Source organism: Lepidothrix coronata, unplaced genomic scaffold (assembly GCF_001604755.1).
Source record: "Lepidothrix coronata isolate B3197 unplaced genomic scaffold, Lepidothrix_coronata-1.0 Scaffold60, whole genome shotgun sequence".
In the NCBI taxonomy this organism is placed as follows: Eukaryota; Metazoa; Chordata; class Aves; order Passeriformes; family Pipridae; genus Lepidothrix; species Lepidothrix coronata.
The window spans coordinates 2,503,608-2,524,528 of NW_016690240.1; the positions used below are offsets into that span (position 1 = coordinate 2,503,608).

Consider the following 20,921-nt stretch of genomic DNA (forward strand, 5'->3'; position numbering starts at 1 on the left):
GCTTATCACATACAAGCTTTCATCACTTTAGCCGTACAGAGATTGGTCTGTTTTGGTATGGTGTCCATGCTGGGCTGTTGTAAACCTTCTTTTAGTCTCTGTTCTATCCAGAGAATGTTTAGGCTTATTGTGATATTGGATATTCAGATTTAGTGGTGGCTGATTTGGGGGAATTTGCAGGGTGAAGCTAGTAGGAGAGAACAGAAAGAAGCTAGTAGGAGAGCTAGATATAGCTGCAAGGCACAACAGCCTGTGATCCAATTAGGGTAATTTTCCTTGCACCTTCTTCCAGCATCTCCACCTGTAAATTACATTATTACATGTAACCGCTTGGGGAAAAAGGCTAAGTGAGTCTATCTAAAATGCTCTGTCCTTGACCCCCTGCCTTACCCATAGCTTCTGAATCTGAGCCCTGCGTAAGCAGCAACTTCAAAAGTGGTAGTCAAAGCCACACTTTCTGCTCCCTCGACTGCAGTCTGGCACTCTCTGTTATGTCCTTGCAGAGTGCAGTGCTGAAAGATCAGCACCGAAGCATGCAACCTTATTTCTTGTCAGGGTGACAGATTCTGATGTTCTTCAGTTCATATGTAGCCTCATGTTTTCCATTGTGTAAACAGCTACAGACCTGCTCAAGACCACCTGATTACATAGGCTAAACAAAGGATGTGCAGGGTGTTTCCTCCCATCTGTTGACTAATGAAATACAGTTTCTGATTTGGTCTTCGTACCCCACGCGCGTGGTAAACAGAGCCAGGCACATCAGCCTAAGCATTCCCCTAGGAGCTGCTACCAATATTTCATATTCTGCTCATTACTGCTGTTTATTTACTGTCTTCAGAATAAAAATAAAAAAATCTACTGATACAGTAAAGGAGTAGAATCAAAAAAACTAACAGGATTTATTCCTGAATTGTATTTCCCGGAGAGCAGAAGTAAAAGGTCATGTATCATTTTTATTGGCTGAAAATCTGCAATCGCGATGGTTATAGTTTTCATTATTTCTCTGGTTCACTGCTATAAGGTGGGCAGTGAGCCTTTTCTCACCCACCCCTGAGCCTAAGAGTATTCTGCTGCACTTTGTAGTGTAAATGCACATTCTGTAAGTGTTTTCCCATTCGTCTTAATCTCTCTTCACTGTCTGTAAAGAACAAATAAATAAAGAAAAACTCAAGAAGGCATAACCTTGATCAAGAATTACCAGAAATCCCTTTCTGCATCTGTAGAAAAGCTACATAACAAAAAAAAAAAAAAAAAACCACCAGTATTTACAAAGAAAATGTTGTTCTGTGTGTGCACTCTTGCTGTTCTATCCCAACTCTCCATTATTTCCCAAAGTGCAAGCAATCATTTTTAATTTTCAACAAGGATTTCTTTAAACAGAGAGAATATCTTTAGGGACTTTAAGCTGTAGTCATTTTACAACGCTAGACACATCCCTGAAGTAGTAACAGAAGAACAAAGGAGAGATAAATAGAAAGATTCTAAACAAAGGGAATAAATAAAAGCTATAATTAAATAAATAAAAAGTTCTACATATTGGATCATTATTAAAGATTTATTAGAATATTTGCATGCAAAACACCTAAAGCCAAATTCTACCACTTCACCTACTGAAATGAAAAGCCCCTTACAGAATTTGTCCCTCTGTCACTTTTGTTTTACCCATATGGTACAAGAACTACCATACCATATCAGAACAGTTTGGTGTGTTGTTGCTAAACTTGGCCAGCATAAATAGTGTTGAGAAAGATGCAAGTAAAGCTGTCGTAAGTGCTTTTGAAGTAGCCTACCCATAAGAAAAGTTTCTTCTGAAACTCCACAATAGGGTCCCTCCCTAAAGCATATGAATATATGCTTTATCCAAATGTTAGGCTTTGCAAAGCCCTCTTACTCTAGTCCTTGTTGCTCTGGCTGTCTCTGTAATTGTCTTGTCTTTCTGCAACTGCTGCTAAGTCCTTAACTTCAGTGCTGCTTTGTGTGGCAGTGTTTCGCTTTGGTTGTGCCCTGACTGAGAAGTATGTCTCATCAATTTCTAAATTACAGCCTATTTTACTCTGATTAGTTATTCCCTTATTGTCTTGGAATCCAGTCTCTGCCCTTCCTTGTTTGATATACTGTAATGATGTCCCTTTTCAACCCCAATTTCTTAACATTGCTTCTGCTCACTTTCTGCTCTGTGGGACTGGAGTTGGAGCGGGACAAGTGGTGGTTGATGCCATCTGTGTTCTCTTCCTGTATGACCTCTCCCCACAGCTACCTAGCCCTGTATGCCTACAAGCCCCAGAAGAACGACGAACTGGAGCTCCGCAAAGGTGAGATGTACCGGGTCATCGAGAAGTGCCAGGACGGCTGGTTCAAGGGGACATCTCTGAGGAGTGGGATGTCCGGTGTCTTCCCAGGCAACTATGTGACACCTGTCTCAAGGTGAGGACCACTGGCCTGGACTGGGGCTGAGTTCTCTGCATCTGGAGGACACTGAAAACAACATAGCTCTGCTCTGAAATCACATTTCCCTTCCAGAAATTTTCTGGTGGCATTGCAGACTTCAGTAATGAGACTTGCTGGTTGTAGCATTGGAGTTATCCATGTCCTCAGGAGATTGCAGTAGTTGTATTGGATTGATGGCATTTATAACCTCTGATAAGCCTAGGTTTTACTCTTGTAAAGAATCTGTTGGCTAAACACTTTGTTGTTGTTATAAAACTACTGGACATGTAACAAAATAAGAAATGCTTGCATCTTGCTTTTCAGTAGCTTCTCTTGTAGATTTTGTTTTTCTTAAAGCAAAGACCTGGAATGGTTTGGATCTGGACTAATGGTTGAACTGTTAAAATTCAGAAGTGGTAGGAGAGTTCAGTAAATTGTCTGATTTTAGCTACCCATCTCCATTGCAGAAGATGAGAAAAGGAAAGAATAGCATGTTTTGGGGAGCAATGCCATTTTTCAGAGTTTGGTATTGGAGAACACCAAGTCAAAGGTTGTTTCTGATCTAGAGCCCACTCTGAAATAGTCTGAAAGATGAGAAGAAAGTTCATCGCTGTGTCCCAGACTGATTGCCCCACATACTCCTTGCAGGTGAATGGTGCCATATGTATGCCCATGTCTCCTTTAGACAAACTGTGGATTTGCAAACTCAGCTCACTGCTTTTCATATGCTCAGTCCCTCCTCCCACATGTACACTGTCTCCACCATCTTCCACTCCTCGCCAGGGAAAGGCACTTCACAATTCAGACAGTGTTGATCTTGAAAAATTGATCCAGCTTTGTTCCATCTACAGTTTATGTCAAGTCTGTAATATGTGGGCTGAGCACTACCAAAAGTTTAGAGCAGATTAGAAGATAGCTAAGCCTGCTGACAGTCCTAATCTTGCATTTCGGTAAAAAAACCCTAAATATTAATTCATTGGTTCTTCACAGTTCATCAACCTAAATGTATTTACCTTATTTTATAGAGCTCCTTGGCTGCCTTTACTCCTTGCCTCTTCAGCTTTTAATTAGTAAGGAAGTTTGTGCTGAAGGGTTGGTGATCTGAATCAGCAAGACTTTATTAAATGCAGCATGTCACAGCTAGAACAAGACAGAGAAGTGCTAAAGGGCAAAAGTGCTTTCCACAAAACCCGAAAGCAGCTTTATGATTATATTTATGATCCTGTGAGCTAATTAAGTTCCCGTGCAAATCGCTCTTAGGGAGAAGAGCATGAAAAATCTGATAGCAACAAAACCTCCTATTTGCTGCACTTTCAGCATATTTTGTTGTCCTTTGACAGCAAAGAAGATCAGATTCATACATGTGTTTCTGCTGCTCCTTACAAAACCCAAGGAAAAGAAGTTGTCCATGAATTTAATAACACTGAACTAGATTTATAGGCTGCCAAAACATGCATGAGCAGACTGTGGTGGAAAAAGAACAAGACTCTTTAGATGGACAGACATGTAAAGGGCAGCAGAGGAAATTTGCCACATCCAACATCTATCCATCTCTGTGGGACTCACAGAGTTTCTGTACCTGTCAGCATGCATGTTTGCCTGACCACAGCTCTCAGTGGACTGTTAGGTGTGCTTTTCTGGCAAACTCAGTCTAGTGCAGATGGCCAAGTCAGCTCAGCTGAACCTTCCTGCCATCTTGCCAGCTCTTCATAGCAGATGACAGACAGTCAAAATTTCCATCTGGTGGGATTCCCAGTTTTTCCCAATCTATAGGTTTATAAAAAAAAAATTGAAGAAAAAAAATTCAGATTCATTTAGCAAAATGTATTCCAGGTAAACCTTGCACCATGAGATGAGTCAAGTCACTGACAACACAGTGTTGTCTTTCCTCTTGTGGTTTTGGGGGAGGGAGGACTGGGCAGAAGGGATAGCTATATTTTGCACTTTTGGACCATATCTTCCAGCCTGTGTGTTGGTCTTTTTCTATCAGAATTTCTGTCACTCTTTTGTCTCTTCCCTTTTCTACTCTTTTCTTAGGGTTACTTATTCTGTCATTCATGTCCTCTGAATCAGACCAGATTGTTCAGCATACTCCTTCCTTCTGATCTTCTCCTCTCTGTTTTCCACACAACAATCTTGGGGACCCAGAAGTTCTCCCAGTCCACCTCCTGTAGTTGGCTCTTGTACTTTTTCTGTTATTCTCTCCTCCCTTGCTAATCCCTTGCACTGTCACATTTCCATTTCCTTCATCTTGCTTTGTTCTGCCTCATATCCCTGTGCTGTCCTTTCCTGGAGGAGGACCTTCACACAAGGAGCAGCCCGAGAGAGAAGAACAGCACAAAATGACCCCTCTGTTTCATGGCATTTATTGCTGGGCATTGAAATTATTCAGGAACCTGAGTAAGAAACTCAGAGAAAGAGCTGCTGAGCAGCGTCTGAGTTTGTCCACTGGTGTCCTTCTGTTCTCCACAGTGTCCTTCTGTCTTGGTCAGAGAGTTTCTAGCTCAGTGGTAAGAGGATCAAGACATGCTGTAGTCTGAACTCATCATATGGGAGAATGAGCCTCGTCCCTTTCCTCTGAGGTCTACCTGGCCACTCAGATGAAATACAGATTATGTATACAGTTTAAGCAAGAAATGAAAGAGGGGTCGATTACTGTTTGGATTTCTTTTTCATTCAGGTCAGCTGCATTCCCTTCCCTTTTGCATTCCCTTAGCAAGTCTAAGCTCGAGCTGGTTACATCAACAGGGTAAATGTTCAGCCAAGCCAAGCCCTGTCAAGTCTGCTGCTTCTCAGTCCCCTTCAATAGCCACACACAGATTTGGCATTATCCATCCTTGTTTCTCCCCATAGGGCTGTATGCAGGTTTGGTCCCAAGAAAAGATCTCTTGAGTATGTTTTAATTATCACTCCGTGTGAAATAGCCTCTGGCACACAAAATGACATTTGGGAGATACTTATTTCCTCTGAATTAAGATTTGTGATTTTACTAGAAGCTATTCAGACAGAAATGTAGCATAATAAAAAAGTGATGAGATAAATTATCTTTTCCATTTTTACCCTGCACTTCTTCCTGTAGGATAAAGGGGTGAAAATGTCCTCCAGCATGCTTAAGACTGGGCTCTATAAAGATAAATGTATATCTATATCTCAGTTTACTTTAATAACTGATAGAGTATCATGTTAAAACCCCTAAGTAACTGGGGGTGCTTATCAGCACTGTGGTTGGGTATTGGGGTCTCTGCAGCATGCTTACGCTGTACCTTGATTCCATACAGGGTGCCAGTGGGAGCTGGGCAGCCCAGGAACAGCGGAGCTGGAGGAGTTCCAACAACAAAAGTAGCTCCAGGAGCCATCCACCCCATCGGGGCCAGTCACACCAATGTCACCACAACTGTCAGACCAGTTGTTCCTATCACCACTCCCCAGACGCATCCCCAGCTGCAGGCAGCCTCTCCACAGCTGAATAACTGCCTGCGGTACTCAGCTCAGCAGCCAGCCAGCCAGCCCCGCAACACCATGCAGATAGGTGAGTGCACAGCCATCAGTGCCTCTCACCCTGTGTAGGGAGGATTGATGTTTTACCCCTCGAACAGGCAAGCCTCTAGAACTTGCCTGTCCCCACAGCTTTCTTTCTCGTTTTAGTCACAGCTCAGTCAATGTGGGATAGAGTATGTTTTCTTTGCTTGTAATATTTATGGGTTTCTATTGATCTCTGGGAACCACGTTGTGTTTATCAGATTGTTCTGTTGCTACAGCTGAAATAGATTAGAGTGTTTACAAATATTTATACAATTTATCTGAGTGAAAGCAAGCACCCTGCATCCTGGGGAGATTAACAGTTCTGAGTCCAGTTGGCTTACTGACAGAAAAATACTGCCTGTATTGCAGGGCAAGTAATACATGCCTTAAAATTAAGAAGTATTTCATTGGGCTTCAGGGATGAAAGGTATTTATTAGGCAGAATGGGACCCAGTGCTAGTGATAAAGAAAAAGATCTGAAAAATGCTGCCACCTTTTGAAGTGAAAATAAGAGCTTCTTGCACCAGGGGGCCTCTGTTCTTTCTAGGTTCCCTTTCTGATGTACAGCACACTTTTCTAGAGTACAATTTATTCCCCTTTCCCTGATGTTAAACAGCCTCTGATGTTGAATAAAGTAAAAGTAAATCCTGGGGAGGAACTTTTTAGCAAAATTTAAAACATTTTGTTTCTGATATTGTATAGGGATGTGAACCATTGTGTTTGCAAAGGCAGATCAGTAAGAACTGTGACTGCTCAAAACTGAGGTCTTAGATATAAAACAGAGCAAGCACAAATGAGAAATACCCTGTGAAGTAAGTCATGGATTCATACCTTTTGAAGCCAGAAGGCACCATTATGACCATCTAATCTCACCTCCTACACAGTCCAGACCAAAGGGAAGAAAACATAATCAAATACATGTGAATCTGAATCTCGAACAGCGCGGACTCCTCTGCTCAGCAAACAGTGCTTTACATGGTATCCATGTCACACTGGGGGATAATCAATTTATCCTCTTTTTGTTTAGTTCAGAAAGTGCTGCTTACCCCTCAAGTCACACCCTTCCAAAAGCCCTTCTGCTCCCACAGTGCCGAGCCAAAAATGTCCCCTTTTAGGTGAGGCTCTCAGGAACTGTTCAGGTGCTCCTGGTGCCTCCTGAGCCCTCCTGACTCCCCTGAAACTGAGGTGACGGATTGTTTTGCCCCAGAGACCTGGCATGCCCATAGCTTTCTTCCGCAGTGCTGCTGTACTACACATCCAGCAGCTTCCCTGATTTAAGATTGCTCCTCCAGGTCACTACGACACTTCTCAAGTGCCAAGGAGTTGGCAGGCAGGGTGATCCAGGGACCACAGAACTGTTTCAAAACCTCGTAACAGGGAGTTCTCCAACCCTTCCAGAAGGTTCATGAGATTCTTATTTTAATTAAATAAACCTTTTCCAGGATAAATAAAGGAAATTTTCATGATTATCAATAATTTTCTCTGTAATGGATTTCCTTACCAGTATCCTGTGGATCAGAGCCCCTCAAAAGGTCCCTTTAGTCCTGCAGGACAGGTCAGTGCACCGACTTTTGCAAAAGCTTTCCAAGAGAGGCAAGCTGGCACAGTATTCAAATCACGTTTCTGTTGGCTTGCAATATACATGAGTAACAAATCAATTTTGCACAAGGCCACTAATGTAGGAATACACCCCAAATGAAATATGAGTGGTGTAGAACAAAAATAGCCTTCAGTGAGCATTGCTAATTAATAGCATGTTTGATGCAGCACAGTCCAGATACAGAGATCCAGAGCAAAGGCATACATTGTAACAGTAAGCAGATAAAATTACAGAATAAAATATAAGAGCTCTGCTCAGAGTTGATTTTTCTTAGGCCATTTCTTTTACTGTTTCTTATATTTTCTGTTTCCTTTTTGTGTGTGGAAACACCAAGTCCTACATGAAAGTATTGTACCTAATATTACCAAATCAGGGTTCTGCACCCAGGTACATGCAGTGATATTCCATTAGTGTGCTTTTGCTCTAAATCTAGGAAAGCCATTGCTCCCTACAAACAGTAATTCAAAACTTTGACCCTACAAGCTTAACTGTCCTGGAAAATCAGATTTCTGATAGCAGTGGTTGCTCATCACACAGGTTCCAAATGGGAAAATCAGGAGTGAATTGCTTCAAAATAACTAGTGATGCCCTGTCTGGCTCTCTGGAATTGAACTGCACTTTCAGTGTATGTTCTTGGTAATTCAAGGAGGGGGAGATGGTAACTAACAGTGATAGTAGTCTTGAAGGTATCTGTAATAACAACTTTTAGGGCCTTCCTGATGCTACATGATAAAATCACATCAAGTTACAGACTGGTTAATGATAGTTTCATTTGCTATGAGCAACATTAGTAAAAAGAGATGTTATAAAATCAAGAAGCTGCTGTGAGGGAAAATCATACAAACTTGAGAGGTACTAATCTGATGGTCACTGGCCCATCATGTTCAGTATTGCTTCAGATAATAGGACATAAGACTGGGGGATGAAAATTCCCTCCTGCCAGGAGTGCTCAGCTGGTGTAGTGAGTATGATTAATGGCATTGTCTCATTTCAATCCCTGGTAAGGGTGCCACTCTTTACCACAGAAACAGAAAATAGTGGTTGTTCTAGCATTGTTGTTTAGTTATAGATTGAGTGAATTCCAGCTGCATAAAAATGCATCCTTCAGATGAACTTGTAAGAAAACCACAGATCAAAGTGGGTCAGAAATTTTCCAGTAAAATACATCTTGGTCAAAGAAAAGCTGATTTGCTGAACTCAACGGTTTTTGTCAGGAATGGATGTAGTTCAACCACAGAACTACCAACCGTAAAGCTGTGCTGTTGCAAAGGGAATTGACAGCTTCCCAGAGGTATTCTCCACAGAAGAGAACAGTGCAGTGACCTGATCCTATGTTTTCACATCCCAGGTGAATAACCTGACCAGAATAGAGGTTATTGTGGTGTGAGTGAGTAGGTTGTTCACAGAAAAATGTTCAAAGGTTCAAATTTTGCACTGAGACAGAACTAAACAAGATTATGAAACCTTGAAATCATTTATGAAATGGGCATTTTCCAGCCAGTCCTATTACTGAATCATTTAAGTGAGGGAATGTCTAGGTGTGAACTTGACTTCTAGGCTGTAAATACTTAAGGTGGAGTGGTATTTAGGTTACGTCTATGCAATCAACCAACCTGGAAGTCATAGACAATATAGTTGTGGAAATGGACCTGGAGCTTTGTCACATATTTTGCAACATGAGGCATGCAACAGGCTCCGGAATCCCTGAAGGGTTGACCTTGGCAGTGTGTCACAGTCACTGTTAAACAGACAAGCACTAATTTCTGGTTCCCACTGCTTGCAGGCAGGGTTTGCTTAGCAGGGGCAACCAGACTAAAAGGCACTGCATAGTCCCTTAGGGACTCTGCTGGCAGAGAGGAGGCTGAGCTCAGAAATCCTCCAATGGATTTCTGCTTAATTTATCCTGTGCAGCACAGTGATGTGCTGTTGATCATTTTTTTAGGGCTGAAACAAGAGACTTTCCTTTGTAATTGCTGTCTGCTACGTCAGCCTGGATCATCTGGGCTAACCTTTTAGGTCCCATGTTGCATTGCTCTAAAACCTATTAGGTTAGGAGGAGGTTTGGAAGACAGCTCAGCTGGAACTAGATAATGTATTTTTAAAAGGTAGTATGCACAGGGATAGTCACATCACTGGGGAGGACAAGCCAATTTTGGTGACTTCAGACAGGCCTTTTGCAGCCTGGAAGGGAATTAGCTGCAAACACTTCCAGGCTGAGATATCCTGGGTTAAGGCTAAGAGCTTATCTCTGTCAGGCCCTGGCACCTTGTGGCAGTGATGGCCACTGAAGGGCCAGATCTGCCAGTGCAAGGCGGGTTTAACCGTGCTCTGTCCTCCTTCTGCAGCCCACCCCACGGTGCCAGCCCCGGACCGACCCACCGCCACCGTGTCACCCCTGCGGACGCCCAGCTCGCCCTCCCGCCTGCCCGCAGCCGCCATTCGGCCTCACCCCGCCGTGTCCCCCCAGCACGGCCACCAGCCGCCTGCACCAGGGGCCCGGCCCCTCATCCCCCTCACCTCTGCCGCCGCCGCCATCACCCCGCCCAACGTCAGCGCGGCCCACCTCAATGGGGAGGTGGGCAGTGGGCCCCTGTGTGCCCCCGTCACCCCTGGACCTGCCAGCAAAGCTGAGGAGAGGAAGAACGAGAAGGTAAGGGCCACTGTGCCTCGCACTCCTGCCGCATCTCCCTCCCCTGGGGCTGTTGAGGAGGGATCTGGCAGCCACCTGGGAGGGTGGAAACTGTTTCCATCACCAAACGTCTTGGACATCCTCGTCTCACATTATTTTCACATTTCATCCTTTCCCCCACACCATCCTCAACAGTGCTCTCGTGTTACCTGATCGCAGATGGGAAATGAGGTTGACTGAGCTGAATTTGTGTGTTTCTTCCAATGATTGGCTCCGAGATCTGCAGATCTGCAGTGGTGCAAAGAGATGTTGTAGTGGGCTCTTGGCCATTGAAACCCGACGGCCAAGTCAGGAGCATGTGCCTCGGGACATTGAAGAAGCTGATGGTGGTACCAGCCCCGCAGCAGGTGCCACAGACACTGGCTCATGAGTAGCAGGAGCTGTTTGACTGCTCCAGAAGCACCTCTGTTTCTACAAGAAACTTTCATTGCAGTGGCACAGCAGAAGAGGAGAAGGGAATTAAGTACGGCTCATTGGGATGTAGGTACAATGCACTGTAGGTTCAATCTCTCAGGAGGCAGCAGTGGAACTGATAGCTGAGTACACGTTTCCTCGTACACCTTGCTAAGGAAAGGCAGCATGGAGAGCTACTTTAAGCACACAGTGTTTTAGGTTCTTGGCAAATATTTTGTTTTTACCAAATATTTACATTGTATCAGCAGTTCCCATATATCAATGCTGAAGATTATCTCCCTACTGCTTAGCAGAGCAAGATCCTGGTTTGTATCTCAGTAGGGGAAAGATATGAGAGGGCCTGCTTTTCCTCTGAACCTGAAAAAAATCTTTTCCATATATTTCCTGAGCTTTTCCATGGTGACAGGAACATATGGGGTAAACAGTTACTTTTTACATGGGTAATACTGAGGTGGTAGGTCTCTCTGGTCACTGGGGTCACAGATAACTCCTAGCTTCACAAAATGAGGAATACAAGTTTTAAAATCTTCTCCTTAATCCTGTCTTGAATTTTCTCTAAATGCCTTTCAGTGAAAGGAAAAGGGTGTAGAAATTCTAGCCTGGATGTGAAATCCAGGTACATGCTTGCAAAGAATGACTCCCAGGTGTGCATCAAGGACTGCATGTAGTGCAAGCAGAATAATACCTGCTACTTCTGCAAGTCCAAGGAAGTGTATGGCATTTGGCAGAAGATGGTAGATCTTCATGTTACCTCAAAGTTTTGTGTACTGTCTTATTTAACACTTCCTAAAATGTATTAAACTATAGGTCCATATATTTTAATTCGTGCACACTGAAAGTCCATAGGCAAAATTATATTGAGTTCAGTCCTAACATACTGGTTAACCTTTCCCAAGGTGTTACAGCTTAAAGTTACTGAATTTGAATGCAGAAAAGTAAAGTGGTTTTTGAGCTCCATGGATAAAGGGGAGAAGCAAATAATATACAACATCATTGCAATGAGCATTGCCAAAGGCCAATTCACTAGTTGGGAAGTATCAGACAGAAGTGACAATAAAAATTTTCATCTCTGACTGGATTGGGAAATACATAACTGCTCCACGTTGAACAACATATTCCCGAATCTTGTCCATGTCATATTTCACTTTCATTTTAGAAAGATCTGAGTTAACAATGTTTCCTTTCCTTTTAGAAATAGTGACTGATGTTTGGCCAGTTAATTGTGTTCCTATTCTTTGCCTAAGCCCAAATATTTCTTTCAAGCAATTGGGAGCTCAGATAATGCCAGACAGAAAGCCATATAACTATTCAAAAAGGTATCTGTGAGTCAGAACTGGAACCATATCTGGAACCATGCCTGATATTTTCAAAGTGGAGAATGGTTGGGCAGATTTTTTGGTAAATAGGGAATAGTCATAACACTCGTAAGGAATAAGTGTGGAGAAAGGCAGTATCTATTAAGAGTACACCTAATAGGAAAAAGTCAGACAAGATCGAGGAGCAAAAAACAGAAGCAGGGGCATAGCTAGCAAACTGCAAGATAAGCAAAGATCAGAAGCAATTTTTCTGAGTTCAGTTTCATTATATTAATCAGTCAGGTATTTTGAGATGAAAGGAACAGAGGAAGTTAGTAAGAGGAGAGGTAATAAGGTCTTCAGCTCTACTGAACACAGGATGGAAGAAATGCACAGGTAATTATCTCTTGAGAAACTGAGATTAGCAAGCTATATGTGAGGTAAATTGTAATGTGCCATAAAATTAGCATTGTCGTTAGAATCAAAAATTTTTGGTGTCCTATGAAATTATTAACTTTAATCTTGTCTTAGTCTTTTCAGTTTCTTTTGTAGGATACCCCTGAGGATGAAGGCTGAATGATCAGAAGGAGAATGACTGTTTTAGAAGACAAGTTTTTGTTATTAACCATTGTTTTCTTTCATGAAGGGATTGTCAGTGTGAGTTCACTATGGTACAGAGGGCACATGATACATAAGAAGTAGTTTGCATTCAGGGATGAATATTATGAGGATCCATTGTTTGTCATGGTTCTTTTGAGGTCTGTGGAGATAAGTTGCGATTTTTGCATTTATCACTGATATAGTCAGATATATTGGTCTTTGGGAATTTTCTTCAGATGATAAGTTTAGCAAGGTTGGTTGCTTGCTTGAAAGCTGGGCTGGGAGATAGTGGGAAAAAGTATTTTAAGATAAGATCTTCTAACAATTTATGTATTATGATTTCCTATGTAGATTCCACTCAAGGATACTAAATGTGACATCAAGGGGCAGCTTCTGCAGAGAGTCTGTATATGCTATTTGGGTTGCTTGTTCCAAGATGGAGTTGACTTTACCTTGCAAACAGCCTTGCTGTCATCACTGTTAATGCTTTCCTCTGTGCGACCCTTTATATGCCAATATTGCAGGTTCCTGTTGGTGTGCAGCAGTCAGATATAGGCAGATCCCAGGACTTCTCTAAAATCAAGGGACTCCAATTCCAATTTTTACTCATTTCCTTGTGGTTTAAAGGCCACTAGCAGAAATGATCCTAAGGATTATATTTTTAGCTCAGCATGAATGGTTTTATTGCTCATTTTCTATTAATGTGGCAAATAAATCCTTAGGTCTATTTTTTGACATCTCTAGTTCTCTACTTCAGCTTATTTCTTGAAGATCTTGATCCAAACTTCCCAACCTGCAGATGAACCTTGGTACTTACATTCATTAGGCACCCTAATAGTAGTGTCTTACTGTCATATTCCTGATGACGCCAGTCTTCACTTGTCAGTATGCGTCTACCCACAGAGCATCCTGTCTGCAACTGGGCTTGTGCTCCACTTCTCAGCTCCTTGACCAGCCTTCTGTCTACTTGGGGAACAGTTTTAAATATTGTCTCCTTTACCAGGTGCTGGTGGTAGCTGAGAAAAGACTGCTTAAGTCCGCTGTGCAGCAGTGCTTAGAAAGTGCTCTGGTAGCCAAACAGGCTTAGAAGTAGAACACTTGAAAATCAAAGAAGTCTCAGTGCTATACGGACCCAGTATAAAGTAGCAGGAAAGGCAGCTCGTACAGGGGTACTGCAGACGCTGCAGGAATAACAAGTCATGAACTGAATAAAGGCAAGGCAGCATGGCAGAAGTTGAAGAGGTAACGGGGGTCAGGGCAGCATAGGAGAGAGAAGAGCATTGGCAGCTGCTGGCAGATATAGCAGGGGTCACCAGAGAAGCATGCAGGTGATGGGTGCTGTTTGAAGCTCACAGGCAGGGGGCCTGAAACAGGGGAGTTGAAATATAGAGTGTGAAATGTATCTAAGAATGTAGTTGAAGAGAACAAGATGTAAAGGAGACTCTTTCTTCTTTTTATCAAATACTTCCTACTTGAGGCCAATTTTTCTTCTTTTCCAAGGAGGTTTCCTTCACCAGAAGTAAAATACTAATTTTCCCCCAAAGTCACTGTGTTCCAGGTTTCGAAAATCGCAGGGATGGGAGAGAGGTAAAACAGAGAGCAAATGAAGAACATCCATTTCCTTTAAGGGTTTGGGGTGGTATAAGGGCTCCTTTGAGCTCTCCCTTTGTCATTTGCTACTAGTGTCTGCATGTGTAGCCATCTGAAACTCGAGGAATTCAGTCCCAGTTCCCAAATCTTCTGAACATCTGAACAAAAGGTATGGAGACCCCAGCTGAGGAATTGGAGCAAACCCCTGTGGTTTGGGGGCTTTTTAAAATAGGCACCCTGCTTTTTCGTGCCGGACAAGTACTACCCAAGTTCAACTGGTAGATTACAGCTGAGAGCTTGTAATTATGGCATGACTACTGCTTTGACCTCGGTCAATTTTTGCTATAATAATTTCTGCTGTACATAATCTGGGTTGATGCTTAATACCACTGATAAAACCACTTGTTTGAATGAATTAATGCATTTCTCATTAAATGAGCTCCTCATTACATTAATCAAATCAAGCAAATCGTGCTGGGTGGTTTGACCACTGTAATTAAACTTTCTTTAAAATCCACTCATTTGGCTTTTGATGAGGATTTTGATTAAATTCTTCCAAAATGTCTGGCCCAAGAGCTGATAAAGAGGAAAATAAGAGCTTGTGCTAGCGAGCTAGTCAAGTCATTAATTCAGCACTGAGTTACACTAATTTCTTACTGTTTTACCTAGCCAGAATATATAAAAATATTTGAAAATTGCAGTGTAAAATTAAACGTTTCTTGCAAGCATGTCAAGAGAACAAACCTGTTTGCAGCTTCAAATTTAGTAACTGTGTCCCTGGAATATATAGAGGATCTAGATAAGCAAGTCACAACAAACAGGAAAATGCATTAGGCTGCTGTTTACTGATGTTAAGATAACACGAGGCACATCTTCAGAAAGCTGCTTTGAACATGCACCAACAGTTTTGCATATGACAACAGAATCAGTAAACATCTGTCTGCTCTCACCAGTGTCACTCACTTTCTCAAGTACCAGTCTTTCTGCTCAAAATAGCTGCATTCCTCAAATGATACAATATGTTTGGCATGATGCTGGTGTAAGAACTATTTTGCAAAATAGAGCAAGGCAAGGTCTGTTTTCTGGCCCTGCAAGTGTCCCTGCATGACTTGAATCCACTCTTTTAAGCTTTTTTCTCTGCCCAAAATAGGGTGCCTGCATGCAGATTGCTCATCAAGAATAGTCCTTCTTGGTAAGTGGTGTGGCCCAAACTATGCCAATGCATTGTCCTGGGAGAGTGCTAGTTCACAGAATAATAGAATATCCTGAGTTGAAAAGGATCCACAAGGATCATAGAGTCCAGCTCCTGGCCCTGCACAGGATAGCCCCAAGAGTCACACCATGTGCCTGACTGAGAGTGTTGTCCAAACACTTATTGAACCCTGGCAGGTTTGGTGCTGTGACCACTTTCCTGGGGAGCCTGTTCCAGCCCAACCACCCTCTGGGTGAAGAACCTTTTTGTAATATCTAGCCTAAACGTCCCCTGACAAAGCTGCATGCCATTCCCTCAGGACCTGTCATGGGTCACCACAATGCCTGCCCCTCCACTGCCCCTCATGAGGAAGTTGTAGACTGCAATGAGGTCTCACTCGTTCTCCAGGCTGAATGAGCCAAGCAACCTCAGCTACTCCTCATATGGCTTCTCCTCTGAATCTTTCACCATCTTTGCAGCCCTCCTTTGGATGCTCTCTAATAGCTTAATATCTTTCTTATATTGTGGGCCCAAAACAGCACTCCAGGTGAGCACAGAGTGGGAAGCTGATATAAGCCAAACCCATAATGGTTAATGGATGCAGACCAGGGTTTGTTGCTAAATCCTGACCTCGTTTTATATGCCAGAATAAGCATGACCAGAGAGACTTACCTCTCCACCACTCCCCCTTTCTGTCAGTGCCTTCCTCAACCTCCTCCTAATTTGCAGCCCAGTGCTCAGTCCCACCTGGCAGCATCCCTTAGTGCAGACCTGCTGCCTGCACACTTAGTCGCCCACCCCAGCTTTTACATAGGGTTGGAAACAAGATCAAAGGCCCTTTTGAAATCTGGCTTCATAAAGGTCATAAGGTCAAAGAGATGCTCTTTGACCTTAGTTCACATTACAGCTGTCTTATTAAGCTATCAGTTACTAGAACTGAAGCTGCCTGAAGAACCGGACCCTACAAAGTAGTACACTTTCAGTTTTTACTTACTAAGTGTTAGTCTCTGCATTGCAGCTTCGTCTCATATTAACTTGTCCCTGAGTGAAAGGATTAGTTATCACTTTATATCCCCAAAGAAATTTAATTCTTTATCCAGAAAATGAAAGATCAGTCTCAAGTTGAAGTGTTGAGCACTTGAAAGGACTTTGTAGATATAAAATGATGTGACAAAAATAGTGGTCACCCTGGGATGAGTAGAGGAGGCTAAGGACAGAGTTGATGAAAGCAGATTTTTCAGATACAAAGTCAACATGACTGACCCTGAGATTTTGGAAGGCAAATTCAGTCTTCCTAGCAGATATGAAATTATTTATTATTTTTCACTTCATGAAAAATGTTTTACTTAGATTTACCAAAGAAAGCCCACTAAGTTGTACAGGTATGAAATGGAACGATAAAAACTAAGTGATGAAATGAAAGCAGCACAAGACACAACAATAAACAAATTGCACAAGAGCAGAGAGCCTGATTTGAATTCTTAGAATAAGTGTAGAATGCATTAAGAGGAAGCAACATTGGAATAGCAATATAAAGGTTTGCCTCAAAAAGAAAGAATAAGTTCTGTGACATTAATCTTCCTGAGTACTCTTTAAGACATCTGAACTGATCCTGGAGCCACCAACACCAACATTTCACTGATCATTTTCAGAGTCACCTTTGACTTTTCAGTGTAACATGTTCCAATTTGTTTCTCCAAAAGGATGCTTTAATCTGGAATATTTTAGTTCAGTTCACTCAAGACTTGTTCACAGAATACATACTGTTAATCCATTTCCTCTCAACAAAGGCAAGGGGGATGTCTTCATCACAAATGAGCCGCTGCTTCCCATGCTCTAGAAAGTGAATCTTGGCTCAGTGACCAGCAAGTGATTCACCAGACACTTGGCCAGGGATTGGAAACCTCTTCTTCTGGTCACGTGAATTCAGGCCACAAAGTTCTGATTTAGGGCAGAAAACTCATGCTTAAAATCTCTCCAGCACCTTCTCCTTCATCATTAGAGTTCAATTTGGAAGGACAAAAACCTGGCAACTCACTGATGAATATTTTAAGGCTGGCAAATAATCCAGCCAAAAGCATGAACCCCAGCTGTCAAAACATAGAAAACTTAAGCTTTACAATAAAACAGATTTCTGTTATTTCTGACTGGCTAGGATTCTCTTGCTTAGATCAAGGGCAATAAGTCATTGATCAAAATTTCTTTTTCTTCTTCACATTTTTGATGTTAGGAAATGCTTTCAAACTCCCCACAGATATTTCAAGCACTGACTTTGCTGCCAAGCAGTCTCCGAAAGCTATTCCTTTTTTCTCTCCTCTCCCCCTGCCTCTGCTTATCTGCCTCAAAGTGCTGTCACAAGATTTCTCAAGTGTCCACAGTGGATTTCTCTAACACTCTTTCGAGTGGTTCTGTGCTGCATTCCGTGGCCTTAAGGGGAAGCAGATCCTGGGGAAGAGAAGATGGAGACTTCTTTAACTTCAAGAGGAAATTCAGTTTATCTACTAACTGGAGATGAAGCTATCTGAATGCCAAGGCACAGCATTCTCCTGGCACCTGTAGAGACCTAATTTTATAGCACAAAGGACCCACAGGCTTTTACTAATCCTTAACACGGTTTGAGGAAGAAAGTAGAACTGACAAAAGAAAGAGCATGCAAGGGAGCACTGGAAGCAGAAGGCTGGAGGCGTGTGTGTGCGCGTGAGTGTGTGTCTGCGTGTGAGCATCCTGGCACTGGCATTCTCATGGTGTTCCCCTGCCTGCAGAAGGAATCACATGGGACCAGATGGCTGGATGGGGCAAGGCTGTGGGTGGGGATGGCAAGTATGTCCTTGGATTAGTCGGGTGAAATGTAAGTGCTCTTGTGCTATAGATGGGAGACATTGACACATTCTGGCTGTCGAGGGATCATAGGGGCCAGTCCTCACCCCAGACCACAGAATTCTGCAGCTGAGCATCCCCTTACAGCTTCTGCCCTATCCCTGCCCTGTTCCTGAAGAACACAGTTTGATCTCTCATTTCCTCATAACATCAAGCTCCCAATTCCCACGCATAGGTTAAAAAAACCAGTGTGAATGCTGTGCCTGTCTCCTGTAGTCCACTTCCTGCCTTGAAGCAGTAACACACAGAGCTGGCATGAGCTGCCACTACCCCACAACTCCCAGAAAGGAAGACATGTAAGGATGAAACCATTCCAGCAGAAAAGGATCGTAAGAAGATGGATGCCTTGAAAACAATGAAACATCTTAAAATGTGTCAGAGTTGGTGGCATCTTGGCCTCCCACGTGTCCAGGACTCATTGTCAGTGGTTTTCCAACTATGAATTCACAAGCCAGTAAGTTTTAAACCACCAAGAGGCTACAGAGATTATTTACTGAGATACAAGTATCTCAAGTGCCAGTGCAGTTGTCTTATGGAGACAAAGTCTGAATTTTTCTGTGAAAATTGTCTATAATCAACTTTTCAGTGCCCGTGTTTCTTTTTTTTTTTGTCACATGGTTATTGGTATTTTTCCTAGGTGGGTTAAAATATCTAACGTCAATGCAGAAATACTTCAGCAAGCTCTGCTAGAAGAATTACATAAACTAAATGAAATTGCAGTTTCTGACAAACATCAGTACGGTAGGAACAGCATGTTATAACAATCAACAAATATCTGTGGCATGTTTCTATTTTCATTCTGTAACTCGAGGGCACGACCAAATTTTAACAAAGGGATATTTACCTTATTTTGTATATTTTTGTTTATTTTTCATGTTGCAGAAACAGTATGAAGATTCACAAGCCCTCAGCTTTTCTTTTGCCCAATGGTAAAGCCACTTTTAAGTCAGTCTGGGTTGTTATTTCTTTTGACTGAATGTCTCAAGCATCTAGTAATTCCCTTCAGACCAAGTCAAGATATGGAGTCAGTACTGGTCTCTGAAGGACTGAAAAAAAAATGTTTTTATTATGCCCTCTGGAGAAAAGATCAGTCTCAGAGATTCAGAAAGTGCACCATGCAAAAGTTGCTTTTCAGACACTACATCTGCAGGCTGCCTGTAATCAATTAATATTGGGTGTCAAGCAGTCAGCTGTCTAATAACCAATTTATTATAAAGGCAGAACTTAACCTGTTTCTTTGCTTTTTTTACATACATTTTGTTTGATTCATATGTTTCTGTGAGTTAAGACTACAGAAGCTATAATACTAATCTTCAGTCACAGCTTACTGTATTCAGCACACTAGAAGCACACAGGCATTGGGCTTCATCACTAGGTGCCTAAGGGAGAGAAGAAGTAATTTGATGTGAGTCCGTGGCCAACTTACTTTGCAGTGAAGTAGATTTTCTGTACTGTAGTTTTTTGTCCCAGTTCATGATGAGCCCAGAACTGGTGTATTTTAAAATGGAACTAGCTGACTTTTTTTATGACCTCAGAGATCTCTATTCCCTGCTGTACAACATCATGTTATTTTTCATATCTTAAGTTTTGAGACAGCAAAGGGAGGAGGTCGGGCAGGCAGATTCTATCAACACGATGGTGCCTGCTGTGGCAAGGGCAATGCATAAGCTGGGCTTTGATCAGGACATAAAAGAGGGAACTGATTTTCCAACTTTTTACATTTTTCTGGATAGGTTTTATATTTAAGCCAGATACTACTGGTGGGCAGACTCAGAGGGAACCTGGCTGAGAGATACAGCTGGCCAGCAGGCACAGAGGAGGTAGTGAGGAGGTAGCCCCAAGACCTGGGATGGGTTTGCATTCATCAGCTGTGAGAAAGTCAGATGTATGCCAACTACCCACCATAGATGTCTGTCTGACTATTCTTAAAATCATTCCGTTAAGACCATTCTGCAACTTTCCTGAGCAATCCGTTCCTGTCCTTTCATATTCCTAGGGCCAGAAAATTCCCTGTTATATCTCCCAAATCTTTTTTGGTTACAAATCAATCTTGTTTCTTCATGTCTTGCTCCAGATGGAACAGCTAATCAGCTTTCTCTTGACAGTCTTTCACATGTTAGAGAACTAATAATGTGTTTAGTCCTCAAAAATTCTCGCTGAGCCCAGTTCCCAGCCTTTCTTCACAGGTAATGTTTTCGGGGCCTCTGATTACACTTTCAGCTCTCCTCCAGGCAGCATTCGGCTTGCTGGAGTATTAAACAGCAGTGCCCTGGAGTGGAGTTTTGCTGAGAACTTGTTAGTGCCAATTAGGATGGAATAAGCACTTTCCATGACTTACATGTAAGATGTTTCCAGATGAAGTTTGTCTTTCTCACAGCAGCATCTTGACTTACTCCCAATTTTGATCCAGTCTAACTCCTATGTCCCTTTTTGCAGAGCTGTTGACTGGCCAGTCACTCCTCATTTTTCATCTGTGCATTTGATTTCTCCTTCCTAACAGTAGCATGTCATGCTTGTTTTTGCAGATTTCACTGTGGTGACTTGAGATAATTTCTCCATTTTAGGAAAATTGTTCCGAATTCTTTCCCTGTTTATCCTACTGTTGTGGATTAACCCTGGCAGGCAGCTAAATCTCGCACAGCCACTCGCTCACTCCCTGCCACAGTGGGAAGGGGTAAGAATCAGTAGAAGTGAGAAAACTCATGGATTGAGATA

General features: G+C 42.4%; 1 protein-coding gene across 1 annotated transcript in view; it reads left to right on the top strand.

The window, feature by feature from the left end:
* Positions 1–20,921, top strand: part of SH3RF3 (SH3 domain containing ring finger 3) — a 95,134-nt gene that overhangs the window by 52,669 nt on the left and 21,544 nt on the right. Inside the window, exons 7-9 of the mRNA XM_017817297.1 lie at positions 2,254–2,424; positions 5,706–5,956; positions 9,895–10,199. Coding sequence (XP_017672786.1) covers positions 2,254–2,424; positions 5,706–5,956; positions 9,895–10,199 — 727 coding nt within the window. The remainder of the gene's footprint in view (positions 1–2,253; positions 2,425–5,705; positions 5,957–9,894; positions 10,200–20,921) is intronic.